The sequence below is a fragment of the Epinephelus lanceolatus genome, chromosome 10, assembly GCF_041903045.1.
Source record: "Epinephelus lanceolatus isolate andai-2023 chromosome 10, ASM4190304v1, whole genome shotgun sequence".
NCBI lineage: Eukaryota > Metazoa > Chordata > Actinopteri > Perciformes > Serranidae > Epinephelus > Epinephelus lanceolatus.
The window spans coordinates 24,532,948-24,559,228 of record NC_135743.1 but is presented as its reverse complement, the minus strand read 5'-3'; the positions used below and the strand labels follow the sequence as shown (position 1 = coordinate 24,559,228).

General features: G+C 40.0%; 1 protein-coding gene across 5 annotated transcripts in view; it reads left to right on the top strand.

The window, feature by feature from the left end:
* Positions 1-282: 282 nt before the first annotated feature.
* LOC117265667 (myeloid cell surface antigen CD33-like) overlaps positions 283-26,281 on the top strand; it is a 29,172-nt gene continuing 3,173 nt past the window's right edge. The window contains exons 1-9 of one of the 5 annotated variants that reach the window (XM_033640290.2): positions 283-429; positions 1,687-1,764; positions 2,518-2,907; positions 3,017-3,313; positions 3,431-3,530; positions 5,761-5,796; positions 5,905-5,937; positions 6,335-6,349; positions 9,406-10,465. In XM_033640290.2, the coding sequence (XP_033496181.2) occupies positions 1,719-1,764; positions 2,518-2,907; positions 3,017-3,313; positions 3,431-3,530; positions 5,761-5,796; positions 5,905-5,937; positions 6,335-6,349; positions 9,406-9,409 (921 nt within the window). In that variant the 5' untranslated portion in view covers positions 283-429; positions 1,687-1,718 and the 3' untranslated portion in view covers positions 9,410-10,465. Of the gene's footprint in view, positions 430-1,686; positions 1,765-2,517; positions 2,908-3,016; positions 3,314-3,430; positions 3,531-5,760; positions 5,797-5,904; positions 5,938-6,334; positions 6,350-9,405; positions 10,466-17,480; positions 17,517-26,281 lie in introns of those variants that run through there. The other 4 variants (XM_078171854.1, XM_078171853.1, XM_078171852.1 and 1 more) reach the window with 4 other exon arrangements.

The following is a 26,281-nucleotide window of genomic DNA, read 5'->3' as shown; positions in this document are numbered from 1 at the left end:
GAGCCAGAATAACACATACTTGGCTTGTGTGCTTTTGTCTTAATAATAATAATAATAATAATAATAATAATAATAATAATAATAATAACAACAATAATAATAATAATAATAGTAAAAAAAAACAGGATCCTTTGTGAGATTTTATCTTTTAACCTAAGGCCTCATGAAAGTTAATAAAAATAAACAACAAAGAAACTCACACAATCAAAGAAGCAGTTTCCTCATTTTATCTGTGTTGTTGTGCACATTAAGAAGTGACCACACCCTGCTTTCAACACCAACTCCACTGACACTGCCTCTACAAAAGCAAAAGGGGGCTTTCTTTGTAGATCTGCCTACATTTTGTTGCCCCTACAGTTCATGTCTCAACGTTCTGACCTCCAGGGTAGCAGATACAAACAGCCGTGATCTGCCAGATAGCAAAATCAGGTAAGAATCTGACAACGCTAAATTAAATTGCTGAAATTAATAAAATAAATTTACTTTAAATAATGTAGAATATCCAATAAATGTGGGCTCAGTACATTTGTTTAGAATATTGTATTTGGGAGTTCATTTTGGAGTTTCTGATGTGCTGCTGGGATTTTTGGGGGTTATTTTGGTGTGATAAAGGTTAGGGTTTCTCTGTTATTGGCAGCCTTATTTCATAAGAGACAAAGAAACCTCTGAGCAGCAGTTTATTAAAAAGTGAAGATATCAGCAAGCATTTCTAAAAGGAATTGAAACCTCAGCATCAAAATGTATGCAGATTTCAGTAGGAACAGCAACAACTTAAAACTTCTCAATAGAAATATAAAATTAACCATGGGTTATTACTGTTAGAAATGGATAAGGCAGTGTCAGCTGAACGTGGACTGACAAATCACAGTTTAACCCTTTAAAACCTGGAGCACCGTCACTTTTCTAGTGTTGCTTTCAGACACCTTCCACAAGTATTTCTGATACCTGAGCAAATTCTTTTAAAAAAAAAAAAAAATCAAAAGGCACTCAGCAGTTTGGCATAACATATCCTGCAAACTGCAAGAAAGTATTAAAAGATGTCAAGAAGTTGGCTGAGAGAGAGAAAGAAAACTAGGGTAAAATAAAAAAGTTATCATATTTATACATTTAAAATAAGGTTACAGAGGGTCATTTTCTGTTTTCGTTGTTTTACTTTTTTGTAACTTTTTACGAATATCATGCTAATATTTGGGTCATTTCTTGTTTTAAAAAACATCAATTGGCTTAGGTTTCAAACGGTTAAAACTGTTTAAAACCAAGGGAATTTTTCCCCAAAAATATTTAGAGCACAACTGCACCTTTACGGCTCAGTAATGGTCGAGGGTCATCCGAGCTTTTCTGGACTGGAAAATAAAATTTAAATCAAAGGGTATTTGAGGAGGAACAAGATTCAATCAGTATTATCTGTGAGGACAAATCATTTAATTATTTTTTTCTTTTGGGGCCCAAACTGCGTCTGATGTAAATGAGTCGTTTGGTGTCTGTATTATATATTTTAATTTCTGTTAAATGAAAGAAGAAAAGCGTCAATATAACAAGTGAAATATCTGAATGGTAGTGTAACCGTGTACTGTATATTGTATAGAATAATGCTAATATTTGTCATATAAATACACTATCAAGTTCTGTTTTGCAGTTATATTGTAATTTGCAACTGTTTTTTCTTTTCATTTTAACATCCCACAGTGTTTTACACCAACGACACCTCAGAGAACTATATGGACCAAAACAGTAAGATGATGATATTCTGCCTGTTTCTGGCAGGTAAGATAATTAGTCACGATGTTCGGACTTCGCTTTGTTTCACTCTTTTCATCTGAAACGGGCCCCACTCTCCCAAGAGTCCCAGACTGACACGCAAAAATATATATAGACTCTTTCAAACTTGACAACATAAACATTATACATGGGTCAAAGTGTATGAATATTTGTTAACTCAGTAGTTGACAGGAAGTAAACACGGATCAGTGGAACATGAAAAGTTGTGGCAAATTCACAAGAGTGAAACTCTGATGTCCGAGTGTTACATGTTGAAAAATGTACGTTAACACATAGCTTATAATTTAATGACCTATCATGGCAAATTTTGATGCTATGGACTTGGTAAAAGTGTCTGAAAATTTGGGAATAAAACACTTAATTGATTTCTAATGACATCTATTGGTATCTCTATTCAATGCTTTACTCGTGTGCAACAATAATGTAATGTTTTTGGATTAAAATATGTTAATTTTGGGGCTTTGCCAAGCAAGTATTGACATATATGTGACTGCTTAAATTTGCATATACAGTATATATTTCTTTCACCCCTTAAAGTCTCCATGCCAGTGCCCTCATAAACAAGCAACACTGTGTTAAGGGCCCCACATGAGCTGTTAACACGGATCCACAGATGCTCTTGCCCACCCCTGTTAGTCACCTCTTTGTATCCAGTCTCATTCTAACATACACCCTACCTAAAAAATCTATCAAGGAGAAGTCATATCATTCTTTGTCACTTCCATCACTTTCTTTCAGCTCTCAGCAGTCCTGTGTTCGCTGAAGAATGGAAGGCGAATGTTGTAAAAAGTCTCGACGCTCTGGTCAGTTCCTGCATTGTGGTGCCGTGTTCATTCACCCATCCTAAAGGAAACCTGCCCACCTCCAGACTCAGAGGGATCTGGCATCGTTCAAATGATCGAAATGAACGCATCTATTACGAGGATCAAACGCAGGTTTTGGAAAACTTCAGGGGCCGCACACGGTTGTTGGGACATCTGGGTCAGAGCAACTGCACCTTAGAAATGATGGACGTTAAAGATCATGACAATGGCCCTTTCTGCTTCCGGATAGAACAGGCACTGACAGAGACAAAAACCGACGACAAGTTCTCCTTTGTGGAGGATTGTGTCAAGTTCAGAATGCTCCGTATGTCATCAACTTTCCAAAATTTCATAAACCTCCGCCAATTTTCGTTGTAGAAACAGGATTTATCTCTTTCTTATTATCTGCATTTTCCTTTATTTTCCATTTGTAGCTGATCCTCCAAAACCTACACTGACTCACCCAAAGACAGCCATTGAAGGACATCCCTACACTGTCACCTGCTCGGTCACCCATACCTGCCCCTCCCATGTGCCTAAACTCACATGGAATAGAGGCACTGCCAATGACGCAACTGAGGTCCACAAAGAAACTCACCCTGGCAACTGGGAGGCACAGTCCATCCTGACCATCATTCCCAAGGAGAAGGACGACCACACTGAGATCAAATGCACAGCACAATTTAATGGAGGGAAGACGTCCTTTACAACACTGACACTCTATGTGAAACGTGAGATCATTTTCACTTTGTTGCTGAATTTTGAGGATGTTCTTAATATGTCCCCTTCCCATTATGTGTAATATAAAAGGAACTATGTCCTTTATATGTGGCTCCGTCTGTTTGCAGGTACAGAAAACTACAACCACATCATCATTCCCACAGTGGCGGCGATTGGCACAGCTGTGATCTTTGCAGTCTTCTGCATTCTCATGGCGAAGAAATACAAGTGAGTTCAATACAGACTTACACTACAAACTCCAGATTGCTAGGGATCTCCTATGTGATTCTCTTCTAACATATCAGCAGGCTGTTAAAGCTGCTAAAACTGAATATTTTTCCTCACTTGTTTCCACAAATGCTCACAAGCCTCAGGTTCTTTTTAATGTATTTGACTCACTGGTGAATCCTTGTGATCCTGTCTGTATTGAGCCTTCTTCTTCTCTGTGCGAGGATTTTCTGCAAATTTTTATTGATAAGATTTCTGCTCGTAGATCCCCACTCCCTCAGTCTGCTCAGGTCCCCTTAGTTCCCACAGCAAGCTCAGCTGTTTTTCACCAGTTTGAGCCCGTTTCACTCTCTCAACTCACTGAAGTAGTTGAACACTTACGCCCTGCTAACTGCCCAACTGACAGCATTTCATCCCGTTTGTTTAAAGAGGTTTTCAGTTCAGTTGAGTCTTTTATTTTAAAACTTATAAATATGTGTCTCAGCTCTGGATGTGTTCCATCCTCCGCCAATTTCCAAACCTCCTTTTATATCCAAGGTTTTAGAGAAAGTCGTTTTCAACCAAATCCAAGAATTTTTAAAAGGGGCCAGCGTTTGTGGACGGTTTCAGTCTGGTTTTTGGTTTCAGTTCTGGACCTGGCAGAGGTGTTTGACAGACTGGATCACACAATTCTCCTGTCACGCCTAGAGCATTGTGTAGGTATAAAAGGCACTGTTTTAAGTTGGTTTAAATCGTACCTCTCGGACAGATCCTTTTCTGTTCTTATGGGGCAGTTTTTCTCCTCAGTGGCCCCTCTGACCTGCGGGGTCCCCCTGGGGTCAGTTCTGGGCCCCCTATTGTTTTCCCTTTATGTGCGACCCCTGGGGTCTATATTTAGGAAGCATGGTATTCCCTTTCACTGCTTTGCTGATGACGTGCAGGTATATTTGCCGTTTAAGATTCCTTCCAAAGATTCCCTTCAGGCCGTGCTAAACTGCGTAAGTGACATGAAAACATGGATGGATTTAAACTTCTTAAAATTGATTGAAAACAAAACAGAGGTTGTCCTGTTCGGTCGCCCTGATCTGGTTCAGGTCCTTGCCAGCTCCCTGGGCCCACTAGCACCTTACATGGGATCCCATGCTAGAAATCTTGGTGTGATTATTGATGGTGCTTTTAAGCTAGATGAACAGGTCAACTCAATAGACTTGACTATTGAGTTGACCTGTTCGTTGTCACTAACCCTAACCAGATCAGGGCGACCAAACAAGACAACCTCTGTTTTGTTTTCATTCAATTTTAAGAAGTTTAAATCCATCCATGTTTTCATGTCACTCACGCAGTTTAGCACGGCCTGAAGGGAATCTTTGGAAGGAATCTTAAACGGCAAATACACCTGCACGTCATCAGCAAAGCAGTGAAAGGGAATACCATGCTTCCTAAATATAGACCCCAGGGGTCGCATATAAAGGGAGAACAATAGTTAAACCCTATCTAAACCAGAAAGACCTCGAAAAAGTTATCCATGCTTTTATTACCTCTCACTTAGATTATTACAACTCCCTGTATGTCGGCATTGAGCAGTCAGAGCTTAACCGCCTGCAGCTGGTTCAAAATGCAGCAGCTTGTCTCTTAACTGGGACAAAGAAACGCGAGTATATAACTCCGGTGCTCTCTTCACTTCACTGACTTCCAGTTAGGTACAGAGTTGATTTTAAGATTCTTTTATTTGTTTTTAAGTCTCTGAATGGGCTGGCTCCGGAATACCTATCTGACCTTATTAAGTTGCATCAGCCCTCCAGAGCCCTCAGATCAGCGAATCAGATGGTCTTGGATGTTCCTCGATCACTCTTAAAAACTAACGGAGATCGAGCCTTTGCAGTCGCGGCTCCCACTCTGTGGAACACATTACTGTTGACTGAGCGGACTGTGAATAGCCTCTCCACTTTTAAATCACTGCTTAAGACTCACTTGTCACCTCTACTGGGTCTTTTACCTTTGGTATATTTCACTGTATAAATGTTTTTTGTGTTTTGTTTTTTTTTTTGCTTATTTTAACTGTAAAGCACTTTGGTTGGCCGTTGGCTGTTTTAAAGGTGTTATATAAATAAAGCTGACATTGACATTGACAATAACATGAGCAGTTATTGACATTTACACAGAGGGGGTGTATTTCCTCTCACCCCTTTTTTATTTATAAGTTTTTTCCTGTGCTCCTCAATGAAGTGACCTTTTTTTCTGTCTCTTCAAGGACACGTATTGCAGAGCTCCAAAATCAAGAAGGCAGGTAAGGAGAAGATCAGATCCAGTTTGTAGTGCTACTGTGATTTTCATTTCCTTCACTCTATTGAAAGTGTGATTAATGTATTTATTTATTTATCTATTGGTCACACAGTGTGTGGAACCGGATTTCCAGACTGTCTCGCAGGTGAGAAAACCTTATGATTTTTATGAAAATGGGTGCATGAGATACTACAGATACACATTTTGTAACTAATATGCCTGGAATCTGTAAGGGTAGAAGAGTACAGCTTGTAAGGGATTACATTTTCAAAGAGCAGTAAACAGCTGAAATATAAGCAGGACAGTGTGAATAAAGTCATGAGGTATTTTAAGGACTTTTATCTTTAGATATTCTAATTTGGCGACTAGTTCCATACTGCTCAAACGGTAAACATTCACACATCAATGCATCATTGGTCTTACAGTCATCTCCCATATCTCTGCAGAAGTAACATCTTTATTTTTGTTTCTGCTTTTTGATAAGATCTCTGAAAAATAACACTTTGTTATTTTCTGTTCTTCTTTTTCTTCGGTGTAATCAGGAGCAGAATCTCAAGGTGAGAACTGAAAGTTGAGTTGGTGTCATTGGGTGTGATGTTCTCACAGTTGAATCAAAATTAACTCCAACATGCTTTTTTTAAAAAAAAAAAAAAAAAAAAAAAAAAAAAGAATATAAAGCTACATTAATACACTCCTGACCACAGGGGGGGCAGAAGAAATCAAAAAACAATCTTGCTCACACACAGCAGCACAGAGCAATATTAGTGTACCATGTCTTTTGGATGATTTTAAACACTTTAAAAGGAAACTTAGGTATTTTTAACCTGGAACTTATTTTCCCATATTTTTGTGTCTGCGTGACAACAGTGGTGAAAAAGGCTGCAGTCTAATCCCTGGGCGATTGTGCAAAGTTAATTTACCTCCAATAAAAGTGCTTGCTTTTGCTGCTGCCGTGCTCATATTATTAGAAGTGTCTGACAACTACAAAAAAGACCCTACAGAGAAATAAAATGTTCTTCCTTCAAAGGTCAAAGTCAACAATGAGCTCTGTGTTTCTCTGTTTATACAGGAGAGCTTATTTGCAGCTTGTTGCCTAGTTTACTTGAGATAGCACCAAAATGTGGAAGTGGTGTCTTTCAAATTTGTTCGGGAAACGTTTTTCTTAGAAATGTGGTCAAATCGTGCAGATTGCACTTCCTCCAGGCTGACTGCATTGCATCCTGTGAGCATTTACGCTCTTGCATTAACATGTGTTTCATCCTCATCCAGAGCAAAGATATCTATATTTAGATCAAGTGTAAAAGGGGTGTATTTCTTGATTTACTCCTGAGAGAAACGTGATTGTCCTTACCTACTAACTATTCTGTGTTTGTGGTCTAAAAGGAGCTAAAACCTTTACTGTCCCACAAAGTAGGAAATTTGTCTTGGGCTCTACACCCATGCTGCAGCCATAAATATACAACATACAACACAGTACATAAACAAATCAGTATAACAGAATATAATACAATAACAATAACAATAAAAACAATAATAATACAATAACAGAAAACCACAAAAAGATGAATAAATAGCATTAAACGCTAAAAATACCTCTACAACAATGCAAATCATCAAATCCTCATAATCCAGTGCCAGTTCTGGCTTTATCTAAAATTATTTAACAGCTTTATAGACAGAGGTATGAACAAATTTTTAAATCTGTTCAATCCACAACGAGGCACTTAATCTCCTTCCAGAGGGCAGCGGCTTGTACTCTGTATGCAGAACATGAGAGGAATCAATGATGCTCTTATTGGCTTGACGTAGAGTTTGAAAATAGTCTGCATGGAAATGTGCTCTTTGACACCAATTATTTTCCACACACTATGGATTAACTGGAACAGTTTGTGTTTTAACTGCCTGATCAAAAATGATCATACATTTTTGATCAACACCATGAACTCTCGGACAACGTAAGAAATGCAGCCATTGTTGTAATCTTCTACGGAGACTATCAACATGTGTTCTCTAGGTTAGGTAGCTGTCAACAAAGACACAGATATTTATATGATGGGACATGAGCGATGGGTTGGTTGTGAATGACCACTGGCCTGTGGTCGCCGACTGCCCTTGGGTCAAACACCATCTCCTCTGTCTTAGCGGCATTCAACATGAGGTGGTTGTCCTCACACCATTTCACAAACCTTCGAATCTCCAAAAAGTAGTAATGAGATTGCAGTGCTGTTTGTTGGGATAAAACTTCTTCTCTCATCACTAAGCTGCAGAGTTAAAGCCCAACTTGCAGGTTGGAGACCATAGTGAATAAATGTGTAGGAAAATGATGTAGAAACTTGATTAAAACAAAAAACAAAAACACATACACACTACAGTGACTTTTGGGATCGTTTTTTGAGAGAATTTTGCTTCTGCATCTAAAAAACCCACTAACCAGAAGTGACGTAGCATAAGGGAGTCCGGCCAAGTTCGATTGAGTGTAACATTAATAAACATGGATCCCAGTACTAGTTTTGAGACTGAAGAGGTTGAAAATGTACATTCATATGCATATGACGGCCCACAGGCTTATAATTATGAGCCTGCTAGGCGTCCAAGAGACCAGGAACAGATCAGGGTTAGGAGAAATAACAGCCACAGGAGAGAAATAGAGCTGTGGTGTGAGGAGAACCAGTGGAGAACTGGGCAGGTGTCTTGGTGAGCGACCAACGTTAGCTAACGACAGCTAACGATGTCTAACGCTGTGTTCACATCACAACATTAAGTTTGCCATCACGTATTAGGTTATAACAAAGCTACCAATAGTTCTGCCAGTATTAGATAACTAATGCTACTTACCCATAACAGAAACTAATGCGCAAATGTCAGCTTGTATCACACGTATCTTGCTATGTGTGTTATAACTCCGCATTACAGTGTATTGACGTCCGCAGGGGAGAGAGAGAGAGAGAGTTATGAAGATTTCCTGATAATGTTTTGTATGATAGGTGCTTGTGTGGGAACTGCCAGTCCATGTCCTCAGCTGTGGAGAGTATGTGCTGCAGGGAGGTGGATGCCTTCTGGGCTCTGGTGGAGAATCTGACCCCCAGGCCAGGAACATAATCCTCCTGTCCAAAATGAGCACTGCACACACCGCGTTTTTGGTCACAGATGAAGCTGTGAAATCGCGCCTCTTCACCTGCACAAAACACACCCAGGCACGAAAACTAACTAACCTAATCACAAATGATGAAATGCACTGTTAACAACCGAAAAAATACTAACTCACAAGTTTACTACCGCTCAGACTCACTACCACCTACTACTGCGCACTGGACAGAGGCAGGGTCAAGGACGCAGAGTTCCTTTTTCCTCTGAATTTGTGCCCTTATGTCATGTAAACCATAATAAATTCTGAATTAACTTCTCATATGGGAATTTTCAGACAAGGTTATGTATGTATTTTTAAAAAAATTTAACCTGCAAGTTGCACTTTAAAGGTGAAAACACTGTGGGTTTCTTACTGCAAGTGACCCCATCACTTTACATCACAATTTAACTTAAATTTCATATATTGTTGATGAATGCATCTTTAAAAGTCAAATTTTAAAAAATGTGTATTTTCTTGTTCTTTCAGATAATCAAAGAAAAGTGACCAGCAGCCTCTGTCATCATCATCAGTCTGCACTAGTGTCTTTTTTTTATGCTTTTCTAAGAGTCTTTTTAAAGTTTCATTATAATAATACAGCAAGTCAAGGGACAAACATTTGCTGGTGGGTTTAACTTCTTAACTTGCGTTCATGTTATTCACATATCAGCTTCAGAGAAATGGCGTTACTTTAATAGCAACTTTTAAAAAATCAGAAAGCACACACACAAAAACAAGATATAAAAATCTGTTGACAAAAAGCTTTACCAGCTTGGTTCCCTGGAAAGCAACATGCCACTTTTTATTCGTTAAACTCACACTCTGCATACTGAAAACTTCCCCACCCACTGGTTTGTGATATAGACACTGCGTTTGGGTTTCTCAGTTGATCATTAGAGCCATGGTGACACAGTTTGCTGTCTAGCACCAAATCTTAAAGCGTGCTACAAACACCCAGCACTTCCTGTTTTCTGAACAGATGTATCAGGAATGTAAACATTAACTCTTTGTATATTACATTTAGTTTTGTGCTTATCTGTTGTGATTGCCTCATCATTGCTTGACTGGTAATGTGTTTGTCCTCTACAGGGGAACATATGTACAAACCTCCATTCACTATACTCTAGTTTCATAAATGTTTAACAGTCCCAGATATACACTTTCTTTTTTATTCAGCTGCCTTACCTTTTTTGGACATTGGTTAACTGCCATGGATGTTTTTATTTCTTTTTTTACAAACTGCCCACTCTCAATAGTCATTCAGCCGTGTCAGCCAGATGGTGGTGCTTTAAGACTGCTTTAGAGCAGTTGGCATCATCGAAGAGTGGAAGTGAAACAAGAATGGGAGACAAACTGTGGATCAATTAAGCGTGACGGAAAGTTCCCCTCGACAACAAGAAAGCTCAAGTTTAAGCATGTACTAGAAAACAAAAAAAACAAATGTCTGAGCCACTGTTTGTACATCTTTAAGTATTTTTGCATTGCATTAAAATGCTCATTGCTTGTGTGTCTAGCTGCCAAAACATAATAAAGTATAACTTAAGAGTGACCTCTGTAAAAACTGTAATGATATCATGTAAGGATAAAAGCCTTACAACATGATTGATTCATTGCAGTAGATCTAAGTTTAAACTACACAACCATACAATTTACACAAGCTTAACATCTACAGCAGTAAAATGCAACGAACACATTAATGTAGCAGCAATCTTGGACCCATCTGCTTGGACCCACAACAATGAAAATTGTAGCTGCTGCGCAGGAATGGTCAGGGCCGGGCAATTTTAGGCAAAATTAGGCAATTCTGAGCAACACACACACTACAAACACTGAAACAAAGCATATCACAACATATAGAAGTTACATCATATAATTATGGCATGCCCTTCAAATTGTGGATGAGTGGCTGAAGTGATCAGACTCATAATATACAAAGGAAAGAAAAAACTCAAGAACAAGAAAGTAAGAATAACATCAATCAATATCCTTTATTTAACCAGGTAAAAACTCATTGAGATTTAAAACCTCTTTTCCAAGAGTGACCTGGCCAAGACGGAAGCACAAAAGCAAAATGGTTACACCAAACACACAAGATACAAATAAAATACGATCACACACTACAGGAAAACCAGAGTGGGATTACATGATTACACAGTGCAATCACAAGATCCAATTGTCTTTTATAATTGTCTTGAATTCCCCCAGAGTTACAAGATGTGTCTGTTTCAAGTCCTTCTGCACATTGTTCCAGGCAGACGGGGCAGAGAATTTAAAAGCCTTTTTGCCCAGTTCAGTTCTGACTCTCGGGACCTGCATCTGTATGATGTCCTGAGAGCTCAGGCCAAATCGGCTGAGGTTTCTACACATGTGTAAACACAAATATGTAGGCAGAAGTCCAAGAATAGATTTATAAATAAAAGTTATTATTAACTGCTAGCAATTATGAACAAACGGGCCTGATCTAGCTTAAAGCTAAACATTATCCATGGTGACAAAGATGAAAACATTTTTTAAAATGTAAAAGTAGCTATTGGATAGACTCTGCATATTGACCGATAGCTAAGCCAAATAAACAGGGAAAGAGACAAGGGATAACAGGGAAAAGTGTTGATAAAGAGTATTTGTCTCTCGGCAAAACTACCTGGATCATAATTATTTTAACCCTGGTAGTCTCTAATTCACATAGCATGATGCCTGAACATAGGACTTTCACATTAGAATGTCCATTCTGCCTTAGCTGAGGCTTGAACTCACAACTTCTGAGACTGAGGGCCGTCTTATATCTCACTGACCTAATTGGCAAGTGACAGTTCATGTGTGGCTTCAGAAATTGACTAAGCCAAGCATCAGGGTGCCAGACAGTAGCCATCCATGCCATGGAAAAGCAAATTTCAAAGTCAAAGTTCCATAGCTGTAGCACAAATGGTTGATTTGTTATGAATTTTCAAAGTTTTGAAATTTAGAGGCTTGCTGTAGCGCCACCATCAGGACTATTGTCTTGTGTTTCCAGTTGAGGACATCTGGCATGGGACTGGACCTTTATGAAAAGTTTGGGTAGGTTCTCATATGGAAATGTTGCACAAGCTGAGGATTGAACTCACAATCTTCAACACCAAGAGCCATCCTCTATCTCACTGAGCTACTTGGCAAACAGAAATGTCACTTGTAGCTTCACAAATTGACTAAGCCAGTCGCCTGTGTGCAAGACAGCAGCTGTTAGTGTGTAAAGGCAGATTTCAAACTGTTGTCAAAAATTCAGTTATTAAGACAAAAATCCGAAAATACACTAATTGCATCTAGACAGCATGGAGATGTTGGTAATTTGTTTTTAACAGTGATTTATTGGCTCCATAAGTGGAAAACTGATGTTTAAAAATGACATTTTTGCATTGACTCCAATTGTTTGCATGAGAGCGAAATTCAAAATGCTGTAAAAAAATTCAGTTTTTGAGATAAAATTTGGATATTTTCCAAACATCATCTACCATGACTCCAAAATTTTGTCATTTTTTAAATAAACATTGAAAATGTATTTTGCAAGAATTTGCAAGTATATGTTTACAATACTGTTTACAGTCAAACATTTTGATGCACTGTAGGCTCAATTTTCAATAAATCAAAAATCTGTGTGGATCGTTTGTGTAGGACAGTCTGAAGATGCTCTGTAGCAAGTTTGGTGTCAATTGAGCAAAAATTGTGGGAGGAGATAGGTTTAATACGTTTTACAGTTTTTGAAAAAAAACAGAGTGATGGACTTCATAATTTGCAATAGGTTTAAATGTACAAAAGTTTCTTCAGTTTTGGGGCTACATTTTGGTGAAAGTTGCAAATCTGTAGCACATACAGTGGCGTGCACAGACTTTTTGGAGGGCAGGGGCGAAAAGAAAAAAAGGGCACATACAGCGTGTTCTCGCCACTGAAGAGGGCACTAAGTTCTGTGTGTTTTCGAGGGCACTTTAGACATGTTTATATGTTATACAAATGGCACATTATATAGCCTTAAAACAGACTAGCCAGACAGACGACTCAAATTAGTTTGTAGTTAGGATCAGCATCCACAAGAACTGTGTAGATTCAACGTTGGACTGTGAAGAATACACAGAGACATGGATGTATGAAAGAAAGAAATCTGTGGGGGGGTCTGGGGGTCCTCCCCCAGAAAATTTTCAATCAAGTAGATACCATTTCCTGTATTCTAGTGCATTTTAACACCATATTAGCACCAGATAATCCAAACTGGTTCTGTGAGATAAAGTTCTGGCTCAATATAGATCAGAAAAGGGTCCAACATAAAAGTCATTGCAACAGTAATGTTTTTACCACCCAAGAGGGCAGTTTATCATGTTTTAACCAGCCAAGAGGGCACTTTAGTGTCTTTGTTTTGGCTCCCAAGAGGGCACTTAGGCGTGCGTTTTGGCTCCCAGGAGGACATTTTGGCTGCCAAGAGGGCACTTTAGCGTGCGTTTTTCAACAATTGGGCCACGAGGGGTGGCAACCGCGCCCCCTGCACCCGTTACAGATTAGGCTGTCTGGCCCCTAACTAGCAACAGCTAATATAGATCCAATGTAGCTGGGTCAAGACTTCCTCTTCTGTGCACAGCTCATTGCTTACAGTTGGAATTAGAAACTTGAGACAGGTCCAGACAGCAATCTGATAAATCTCTATAAACAGATACCTGGATATGAATGCAGATAAATTAGCTAATAAAAACGAAAAGACGATAGCTAGTGGGTTCTAGCTTAGTGGGTTAGTTATTTTATCGCACAATAAGTACTTTAATTTTTTGCTAATAACTCAAGTAAGCAGGACTATTACTTGTAGTGGAGTCTCTGTGATATCAACACTTTTACTTAAATGAAGGATCTGGATATGTATTTCACCACTGACAAAGATTGTTATTTTATAATCATTATCATGTTTTTGCATGTTATATAAGGAGTGCCTCTGTGATATTCCCTTATGTGTCAGTGTTTACAGCTCCTGCCATCAAACAGTTCATCAATTTTTGAGAGTTTTCATACGTTTAAATTTAATATCATACAATACTAGGTACTTTGTCCACAACTGGACAAACAACACGGCTCATCCTCATCCTCATCCTCTGCTGTCTTTCTCGGACCTGCCTCCTCAGCTGGGCAGCCTCCTCCTCAGCCTGCAGGTACAGCAATCCTGCTGCAATAACTGCACCAGACGACTTCTCCGATCCATGTCCGTTATTGATTTTTTGATTTCCAACTCACCAGTGCTCACGATCATACCACCAACTCTCCACAAACTTGTCCCCCCGCACCTGGCTTTTGATTACACATAATCAGAAGCCAGGTGCGGGAAAGATTAAATATGATCTAAACCCTTGTGAGACATTTTATGAAAATACTTTGGCTATTTATATGTTTTTGTATGTCAGTTATATATGTTGAAACGTTAAAAACATATAGGCCTACTTATTAATTTCTTACAGTGACAATGAAAAGACGCAGGGCTGGGCTGAAATATTGTTTTACTCTAAATGCATATGGACAACACAGTAGCCTACAACAGCCAAGGAGAGCGGAAGGGTTGACATCATCAAGTTCGCTTCTGTTCCAGAAGCAGAAATGACTGTACCCCCGTCCTCCTGTTCTTTGGAAGTCCGGACTCTCGCGTGGACCTGCCAAGACAAGTCCTCAAGTCCGCTCTGCTGAACTTGAGTAGGCCTACTGAGAAACGCCTCTCGTTTTGTGTTGTGTTGTGCCTGGGACACGTCGTGTATTAATGCTACCCGTTACCTGGAGAGCTAGGGAGGAGATTTATGTTTCTTCTCTGTTGCAAAACTAAAATCAAACCCTGAAAAGTGTAGGGTTAGCTAGCTAGCTACTGAAGATATAACCTGCTGAATGTATACACATGCTGCTTTTGCTTTTTAATGATTATAACAGTGAAACAAAGACCGACCCTGCTGTACAGGAACCAGTGAAGGGAAGCAGGGAAACTTTGCTGATATTCAGCCAGCTGTGTGGCATCATATTGTGCGCAGACAAAAGTTGTTTGACTTCCTCCAGAGGTCCGGCGGGGCGGAGGTCCGGATTCTGGCTGCTGCACGGGGAACAACCAAACACCGTTTGTAATAGAGTGATCTATTGTGTTCTTGTTGCCACCTTCTGGTAAATATTGGCCATTGCAGTTATGTGGTTACATTTTGGTTGACCAACGAATAACGGGTTTATGCTCAAGCTCCCAGCAAGTTTAGTTTGTCAGTCTGCCTCTTGAAGTGTAAATTAAAGACGCTCATAAGCGCATCACCTCGCCTGGTTATTGACTCCAACCCAGTGTATTACAGCGTTCATCTGCACACACTGTGATGTCACACAGCTGGTTCAGTATCAGCAAAGTTTCCCTTTATATTCATTGTCTTCTGTGGCGATCACTGACACTGCCTCTACAAAAGCAAAAGGGGGCTTTCTTTGTAGATCTGCCTACATTTTGTTGCCCCTACAGTTCATGTCTCAACATTCTGACCTCCAGGGTAGCAGATACAAACAGCCGTGATCTGCCAGATAGCAAAATCAGGTAAGAATCTGACAACGCTAAATTAAATTGCTGAAATTAATAAAATAAATTTACTTTAAATAATGTAGAATATCCAATAAATGTGGGCTTGGTACATTTGTTTAGAATATTGTATTTGGGAGTTCATTTTGGAGTTTCTGATGTGCTGCTGGGTTTTTTGGGGGTTATTTTGGTTTGATAAAGGTTAGGGTTTCTCTGTTATTGGCAGCCTTATTTCATAAGAGACAAAGAAACCTCTGAGCAGCAGTTTATTAAAAAGTGAAGATATCAGCAAGCATTTCTAAAACTTAAAACAACTTAAAACTTCTCAAAAGAAGTATAAAATTAACCATGAGTTATTACTGTTAGAAATGGATAAGGCAGTGTCAGCTGAACGTGGACTGACAAATCACAGTTTAACCCTTTAAAACCTGGAGCACCGTCACTTTTCTAGTGTTGCTTTCAGACACCTTCCACAAGTATTTCTGATACCTGAGCAAATTCTTTAAAAGAAAACAAAAATCAAAAGGCACTCAGCAATTTGGCATAACATATCCTGCAAATTGCAAGGAAGTATTAAAAGGTGTCAAGAAGTTGGCTGAGAGAGAGAAAGAAAACTAGGGGAAAATAAAACAATAATTAAAATTATACATCTAAAATTAGATTACAGAAAAAAATATATACTGTATGTTTATTATTATTATTCTATTGTGTTTATTATGTTTATTATTTTATTTATATATATTTTTTTAGCACATTTTTTAAGGCAATTCCTGTTTTTCTTGTTTTACTTTTTTGTAACTTTTTACGTTTAAAATCCAAAATATTTAGAGCACGACTGCACATTTACGATTCGAGGTCAAGGGTCATCCACGCTTTTCTGGACTGGAAAATAAATTTACAATCAAAGGGTATTTGAGGGTAAACAGGGTTCAGTCAGTGTTATCTGTGAGGATGTAAACTAAATGGGAGCTGAAATAATTTAATTATTTTTTTCTTTTGAGGCCCAAACTGCGTCTAATGTAAGTGAGTCAGTTATATTTATTTATTGTTATATTTATATTGTAATTTGCAACTGTTTTTTCTTTTCATTTTAACATCCCACAGTGTTTTACACCAACGACACCTCAGAGAACTATATGGCCCAAAACAGCAAGATGATGATATTCCGCCTGTTTCTGGCAGGTAAGATAATTAGTCACGATGTTCGGACTTTGCTTTGTTTCACTCTTTTCATCTGAAACAGGCCCCACTCTCCCAAGAGTCCCAGACTGACACGCAAAAATATATATAGACTCTTTCAAACTTGACAACATAAACATTATACATGGGTCAAAGTGTATGAATATTTGTTAACTCAGTAGCTGACAGGAAGTAAACACAGATCAATGGAACATGAAAAGTTGTGGCTGGTCAGAAATTCACAAGAATGAAACTCTGATGTCCGAGTGTTACATGTTGAAAAATGTACGTTAACACATAGCTTATAATTTAATGACCTATCATGGCCAATTTTGATGCTATGGACTTGGTAAAAGTGTCTGAAAATTTGGGTCACCCATACCTGCCCCTCCCATGTGCCTAAACTCACATGGAGTAAGGCCGCTCCAGATGCGGTGAATGAGGTCCACAGAGAAATTCACCCTGGCAACTGGGAGGCACAGTCCATCCTGACCTTCATTCCTGAGTGGAAGGACGACCACACTGAGATCAACTGCACGGCACAATTTAAGGGAGGGAGGACGTCCTTTACAACACTGGCATGTGGCTCCGTCTGTTTGCACTTACAGAAAACTACAACCACATCATCATTCCTACAGTGGTGGCGATTGGCACAGCTGTGATCTTTGCAGTCTTCTGCATTCTCATAGCGAAGAAATACAAGTGAGTTCAATACAGACTTACACTACAGACAATAACATGAGCAGTTATTGACATTTACACAGAGGGGGTGTATTTTCTCTCACCCCTTTTTTATTTGTAAGTTTTTTCCTGTGCTCCTCAATGAAGCGACCATTTTTTCTGTCTCTTTAAGGACACGTATTGCAGAGCTCCAAAATCAAGAAGGCAGGTAAGGAGAAGATCAGATCCAGTTTGTAGTGCTATTGTGATTTTCATTTCCTTCACTCTATTGAAAGTGTGATTAATGTATTTATTTATTTATTTATTTACTGGTCATACAGTGTGTGAAAACCTTGTGATTTTTATGAAAATGGGTGCATGAGATACTACAGATATACATTTTGTAACTAATATGCCTGGAATCTGTAAGGGCAAAAGAGTTCGGCTTGTAGGGGATTATATTTTCAAAGAGCAGTAAACAGCTGAAATGACAGCAGGACATTGTGATTAAAGTCATGAGGTATTTTAAGGACTTTAATCTTTAGTTAGAACATGGCACTCTTAAATACTTGATTCTGACTGGTCAATCAACAAAATTCTGCGGTGTTTATTTCTTGAGGTATCACCGCTGCTCTGCTGCTCCGTTGCTAGCAGCGTTAGCCTGAGGAGCATCAAAATCAGTTAATGTTAGTCCACACAGGCCAAATAGGATCTGAGTGGAAACGGAAACGTACCTACTGAATGGTAAAGGGAAGCAGGGAAACTTTGCTCATATTCAACCAGCTGTGTGTCAACGCATTGTGCGCAGATGAACGTTGTTTGACTTCTTCCGCAGCCCCCCGACAGCTGCCAGTCTTGGTGCTGGCAATCTGGAAATCCATCGGTAAAAATCGATTTTTTTTTCTTCCATTACCTCTGGAGGCACTGCCCGTAGTTTTTCGACTAACAGAAGTGCAGGAGCCTCACAGATCGCTCAACCCCTTCACTTCCGGCGGTGCCCCCAGGGAATCGCCTTGTTGTTTACAAATACTATATATATAGATTGTATTTGTAAACAACAAGGCGATTCCCTGGGGGCACCGCCGCCAGGGAATATATAGTACAGGGCAAAAGTTTGGACACACCTTCTCATTCAATGCGTTTTCTTTATTTTCATGACTATTTACATTGTAGATTCTCACTGAAGGCATCAAAACTATGAATGAACACATGTGGAGTTATGTACTTAACAAAAAAAGGTGAAATAACTGAAAACATGTTTTATATTCTAGTTTCTTCAAAATAGCCACCCTTTGCTCTGATTACTGCTTTGCACACTCTTGGCATTCTCTCCATGAGCTTCAAGAGGTAGTCACCTGAAATGGTTTTCCAACAGTCTTGAAGGAGTTCCCAGAGGTGTTTAGCACTTGTTGGCCCCTTTGCCTTCACTCTGCGGTCCAGCTCACCCCAAACCATCTCGAATGGGTTCAGGTCCGGTGACTGTGGAGGCCAGGTCATCTGCCGCAGCACTCCATCACTCTCCTTCTTGGTCAAATAGCCCTTATACAGCCTGGAGGTGTGTTTGGGGTCATTGTCTTGTTGAAAAATAAATGATCGTCCAACTAAACGCAAACCGGATGGGATGGCATGTCACTGCAGGATGCTGTGGTAGCCATGCTGGTTCAGTGTGCCTTCAATTTTGAATAAATCCCCAACAGTGTCACCAGCAAAACACCCCCACACCATCACACCTCCTCCTCCATGCTTCACAGTGGGAACCAGGCATGTGGAATCCATCCGTTCACCTTTTCTGCGTCTCACAAAGACACGGCGGTTGGAACCAAAGATCTTAAATTTGGACTCATCAGACCAAAGCACAGATTTCCACTGGTCTAATGTCCATTCCTTGTGTTTCTTGGCCCAAACAAATCTCTTCTGCTTGTTGCCTCTCCTTAGCAGTGGTTTCCTAGCAGCTATTTGACCATGAAGGCCTGATTGGCGCAGTCTCCTCTTAACAGTTGTTCTAGAGATGGGTCTGCTGCTAGAACTCTGTGTGGCATTCATCTGGTCTCTGATCTGAGCTGCTGTTAACTTGCGATTTCTGAGGCTGGTGACTCGGATGAACTTATCCTCAGAAGCAGAGGTGACTCTTGGTCTTCCTTTCCTGGGTCGGTCCTCATGTGTGCCAGTTTCGTTGTAGCGCTTGATGGTTTTTGCGACTCCACCTGGGGACACATTTAAAGTTTTTGCAATTTTCCGGACTGACTGACCTTCATTTCTTAAAGTAATGATGGCCACTCGTTTTTCTTTAGTTAGCTGATTGGTTCTTGCCATAATATGAATTTTAACAGTTGTCCAATAGGGCTGTCGGCTGTGTATTAACCTGACTTCTGCACAACACAACTGATGGTCCCAACCCCATTGATAAAGCAAGAAATTCCACTAATTAACCCTGATAAGGCACACCTGTGAAGTAGAAACCATTTCAGGTGACTACCTCTTGAAGCTCATGGGGAGAATGCCAAGAGTGTGCAAAGCAGTAATCAGAGCAAAGGGTGGCTATTTTGAAGAAACTAGAATATAAAACATGTTTTCAGTTATTTCACCTTTTTTTGTTAAGTACATAACTCCACATGTGTTCATTCATAGTTTTGATGCCTTCAGTGAGAATCTACAATGTAAATAGTCATGAAAATAAAAAAAACGCATTGAATGAGAAGGTGTGTCCAAACTTTTGGCCTGTACTGTATATTGTTCAAAGTTACCACTGCGCTCTGACCCTCCTGGTGCGTAGTCCAAATAAATATCCAGAAAGAACAAAAATAGTTTGAGGATTGCACACAGATATGTCTGTCAGCAGATAAAAAGTTTTTAATGAAGCCTTTCAAGCATTTTTAAGGACAAAGCGCTTTTGGCCGTCCGGCCTTCATCAGTGTGACACTCCGTTTACACGTACACGGTGATTTTGATAAACAGAGAGATCTTCCTTCGTTTGTGCCCTTCGTTTACATGCAAACGGAGATTTCTCCTCTGAAAATGAGAGGCCGTTTACATGTTGCCGGCTATTTTCATAAACGGACATTTCACCGTCTCCGTTTTCAAAAAGATCTTCGTTTACACTTACCCGTGTATATATACACAAGAGCATGCCAAACCTGTAAGTGGCAGTGTAACGAGAAGCTCAAGCCTTCCATGTATCCATTATCACCATAGCAACATAGGTCACACTTTTTACACAGGCGCAAGTTCCGGCGCATACTGTGACGTGGGCTGCCTATAACTCCGTTTATCTGCGTTTATCTCAGTTTACATGCAAACGCGCAACCGGAGTTTTCCAAAATCTCCACTCTGGCCGGAGTTTTTCGATAGACTCGTTTTCAGAGGAGAAATCTCCGTTTGCGTGTAAACGAAGGGCACAAACAAAGGAAGATGTCTCCGTTTATCAAAATCACTGTGTACGTGTAAACGGCCTCTGAGTCTTTCTAAAAACTCCGGCCAGAGTGGAGATTTTGGAAAGCTCCGGTTGCACATTTGCATGTAAACTGAGATAAACGGAGTTATAGGCAGCATAGACGTCGGAACTAGGGTTGCGGGTGGTGTGGCTGCACCCCCTCCCATCTGCCCCCCCCGCACCCCATCAGCCGTCATACCCACTGCATTACGTTTTAAAAAAATAAAGAATCTGAATTTACACTCAATTTGTCTGACTTACATTTATCTCTTTCATCTCATTAATGCATAGATCTGTGCTTTTGATGTGATATGCAGCCTGCCTGACTACATACAGAGGCCCTGGACCTGCTGCACTCAGGGGTGGAGCGGCGTTTTGATCAGGAGGGACTCCGCGTAGCTGCAGGGCTAGAGCAGGCAGTGCTTGAGGCGGCTCAGGGGAAACGAGTGGATGTGGGTTCTGTAATTATGGGCCCGAGCCCGATTTAAACCAGACATTTTTCAGTAAGTTGGTTGTTATAATTAAGAGTATTAAACCACAATTCTTGTTATTTGAATGACAGAAATATCGGATCTTAATGAATGGCGCAACACGGAAGCATGATTATGTAATAAAACAGGTGTTTATTTTAGGATCCAGGTGGTGAAGGGCTGTGCGCACACAATGTTCCAACAGGGGACAGCCTTCCATTCCGAAACCCCCACTCCGAAATTGATTTTCAAGTCCATATTGAGTTTCCTGCATCAAACACTGCTGCCCGCTCTCCGGCCACACTCACACAATTCTGAAATTCGTTGTACTACAAAAGCTTGAAATGAATGTTCGACTCATTGTTTTTTATTGAAAATATGTCACAGTCTTCATTTCTTATGTATAATTTCTCTAGCAGCAAACACATTTAAAGGAGACGCTTGTCAGGTCTTTGTACGCGCGCTGTCCATGGTGCTGAAATCCCCGCTCCTGCTGACAGCAGACCGGGGGAGAAAAAAAAGACATTTCTTTGCTCTGTGCTTTTAGAAAAGGCTGTGTGATTATGCACAAAGATTGGTTAACACATTGGAGAAATTTCATACAATTTTGGACATTTAACGTGATAAACTAATTTCAGTTCAACATGGTCATTTGCTTAGAGGATTCAGCTGAAGCATAATGAGTGATATGTCATTAAGATGAAGTATTTGCTTGTTTTGTGGTTAATTATGCACATGATCCATTTGACCCCATCATGTGTGCCTGCAGACAGGGGCAAAAGGATCAATGCGCAGCCTCCGTTTCCTTTCTGATTGCGTCCGTCTCGTTCATTCAAACTTTGTAAACACGGTTGGGATTTGTAGGGGACATATGTATGCTGCTCACTATAAAATGTGTTTACTATAAATAAATGTATCTCTGTGCAGAGAGGGCTTAAAATCTTTATCAGTAGGTCAACATGAGAGAAGGTCAACTTTTGGAATTTTTGGAAAAACTTTTGCTTGTTGTTGCTATTTTATGGATTCTGATTGCTAACGTGGGCTTGAGCTTCTCGTTACACTGCCACCTACAGGTTTGGCATGCTCTTGACAGCATATATACACGGGTTAGTGTAATCGAAGATTTTTTTTGGAAAGCGGACAGATGTGCACGATGTTATTTTTGAAAACAGAGACAGTTAAATGTCCGTTTATGAAAATAGCTGGCCACGTGTAAACAGGGCATGACTTACAAGACTAGCAGTGCATGCACTGATTTAACAGCTGCAGTGGAGTCTGCAGATCAGCTGTGTTCAATCAACAATCACCTGCAGATCAGGTGAGTCCGCAGATCAGCTGTGTTCAATCAACAATCACCTGCAGATCAGGTGAGTCTGCAGATCAGCTGTGTTCAATCAACAATCACCTGCAGATCAGGTGAGTCTGCAGATCAGCTGTGTTCAATCAACAATCACCGATACAGACCCTCCTCCTGTGTGTTACAGATGCGTTTCAGTCTGTACAACTGACTGACGGGTAGGCTCTTTTTTAGAGGCAATGATAACAAAACAAAAAATAAAAAAATAAAAAAATTCAATAACCACAACAATATTCAGAAAACCTACTGGCAAGAATAATTTACTAAACTTTCAAAGTTACCATCCATTGCCTCTAAAAAAAGAGCCTACCTGTCAGTCAGTTGTACAGACTGAAATGCATCTGTAACACACAGGAGGAGTTCAACTGTCAGAGTGAAAACATGCTCCACAGGTTCAGACAGAAAGGCTATCCCGAATCTTGCCTTCACTCAGCGTTAGAGACTGTAAACAAAACTGAAAGGAAAACGCTATTTACCAAGACAAACAAGCAAAACAAAGTACATTCTACAAATTACATCCTTACATAAAACCTTTTCAGCTCTGTGATCAAATCTACTGTCTTGAAACACTGGCACATTTTATCATCTAAATAATACGTTTCAATACCCACCTCTATTCACCTACAAAAGAGCCACTAGTTTAGTGAAGGCTGATTCGTGTCCTGCTAGACCTAAATCATTTTTTTGCGGTAGTTTTCCTTGTAGATCTTGCACTTCGTGCGACAATATGGTAAAAACGGACAAATTCCACGATCTGCATACTGGAAAGGAGTATAACATTAGATCTCTCATTACCTGTAACACATCTCATGTCATTCACTTACTGTTTTGCCCATGTAGGAAATACTATATTGGTCAGACAGCCCGCAAATTAAAAATCAGGCTGAATGAACATAGAAGCAGCATTAAACGGGCCGACATGATATCCCCTGTAGCACGCCACTTCTGTGAACATGGACACAGGGTTAAAGATCTCAAATGTATCGGCATTGAGAAGGTGGCGTTGAACTGCAGATGTGGTGACCAGGAAAAAAGACTGTTACAACGCGAATGTGCTTGGATCCACAAACTAATAACTCTTTGTCCATCCGGCATGAATGAGGATTTCAATATGTGCCCTTTTTTGTAACAGTTAACACAAACTTGCCTCCATGTTTCTCTCCACCCATGTCATTAAAAGAAATTGAAAAAATTAAAAATGAAATCTTTTTTTAGGAAATTCTGATAGATTTTTCAAAGATTGTTTTTTCTTCTAAGGAACCTGATTGCTGATTGAACACAGCTGATCTGCAGACTCACCTGATCTGCAGGTGATTGTTGATTGAACACAGCTGATCTGCAGACCCCACTGCAGCTGTTAAATCACTGCATGCACTGCTAGTCTTGTAACCCACACTAATGAAGGCCGGACGGCCGAAAGCACCTTGTCCTTAAAAATGCTTGAAAGGCTTCACTAAAAACTTTTTATCTGCTGACGGACATATCTGTGTACGATCCTCAAACTTTTTTTGTTCTTTATATATATATATATATTTGTTCTTTATATATATATATATATATATATATATATATATATATACATATATATATATCACATTTTTCACGTCACTATATCACCATTTCGACTAATCTGATGTTTGTAAAGTCTATAAACACATTGATTGAACGAACGTTACTATTTCTGTGTGCACGTTTTGTAATTAATAACATGGTTATCGTAGATTAGCTGGGCTAACCGTTAGCTGTTAGCCCCGTTAGGGGTGTCTGTAGTAACTCAGTAACTGAATAAACGGTCCGTGAAAAAATATTTTTTCCAGCGGATATCTTAGTTACAACATGATTGAGCTAGCAAATCGGTTTTGTGTTGCTATGTGCGGTATTTATTCAGTTTTGGGAAATCACGATGTCTAGAAAGCATCAGTGGCTGCAGCTGACAGGGACAGCTAACAGCAGCAGCAAAGCTAACATCAGGACGTCATCTGTTAAAAGCCTCCCATTGTCGGATACGACATGTGATTGGCTAAAGCGCAGCATCGTTCAAACTCAAAGCCCCCCCCCCCCTCAAAGCGGGATAATGTATAGTGAGCCGGTGACAGTTGAAAAATAACTCCCTGCGCATCGGGGTTCCATTCCCCTGTCGGGAGTTATTTTTCACCAGTCACCGGCTCACTATACATTATCCAATCAATCAATCAATCAATCAATCAATTTTATTTATAAAGCCCAATATCACAAATCACAATTTGCCTCACAGGGCTTTACAGCATACGACATCCCTCTGTCCTTTGGACCCTCACAGCGGATAAGGAAAAACTCCCCCAAAAAAACCCTTTAAAGGGGAAAAAAAAACGGTAGAAACCTCAGGAAGAGCAACTGAGGAGGGATCCCTCTTCCAGGACGGACAGACGTGCAATAGATGTCGTACAGAACAGATCAGCATAATAAATTAACAGTAATCCGCATGACACAATGAGACAGAGAGAGAGAGAGAGAGAGAGAGAGAGAGAGAGAGAGAGAGAGAGAGAGAAAGATGCAGGTAATGACAGTAGCTTACAACAACATTATTGAAAGTAATAATATTATAGTTATAGTTCTGGCTACTGTGGTACAATATGTTGAAAGTATGTATTAATATCTGACAGTATACATGTGTGACAATAATCATATGTGTATAATAACAGTAGAAGTATGACTAATGACTAATGATGGCAGCAGCAGCAGGAGGCATCTGGCAGGACCACGGCAGCAGCACAACCACACACGTCACGCTGTCCAGGCACCGCTGCGATATGAGTTAATCTGAGAGACAGTGGAGCACAAAGGCTCCGGAGAAGAAGCTGAGTTAGTGACATCCAGAATGGCCGAGTTAGCAAGATGCAGTAATAGAATACGAAAGAGAGAGAGAGAGAGAGAGAGAGAGAGAGAGAGAGAGAAGGAGAGAAGGTGCCCGGTGTATTATAGGGGGTCCTCCGGCAGACTAGCCCTAAGTCAGCCTAACTAGGGGCTGGTACAGGGCAAGCCTGAGCCAGCCCTAACTATAAGCTTTATCAAAGAGGAAAGTCTTAAGTCTAGTCTTAAATGCGGAGACGGTGTCTGCCTCCTGGACCGTAACAGGAAGATGATTCCACAGGAGAGGAGCCTGATAGCTGAAGCCTCTGGCTCCTGATCTATTTTTGGAGACTTTAGGGACCACGAGTAACCCTGCGTTCTCAGAGCGCAGTGTTCTGGTGGGATAATATGGCACTATGAGCTCTCTAAGATATGACGGAGCTTGACCATTTAGAGCTTTATAAGTTAACAGTAGGATTTTAAATTCAATTCTGGATTTTACAGGGAGCCAGTGCAGAGAAGCTAAAACAGGAGAAATATGATCTTGTTTCTTTGTTCCTGTTAGTACACGTGCTGCTGCATTCTGAATTAGCTGGAGAGTTTTTCAGGACTTACTAGAGCTACCTGATAATAGAGAGTTACAGTAATCCAGCCTAGAGGTAACAAAAGCGTGGACCAATTTTTCTGTATCTTTTCGGGTCAGGATAGGCCTAATTTTCGCAATATTACGCAGATGAAAAAATGCAGTCCGTGAGGTCTGTTTTAAATGAGAATTAAAAGACAAATCTTGATCAAATATTACTCCGAGGTTTCTTACGGTAGTGCTAGAAGCCAGAGCAATGCCATCTAGAGAAACTATGTCTTCAGATAAAGAGTCTCTGAGTTGTTTGGGGCCAAGAACAATAACT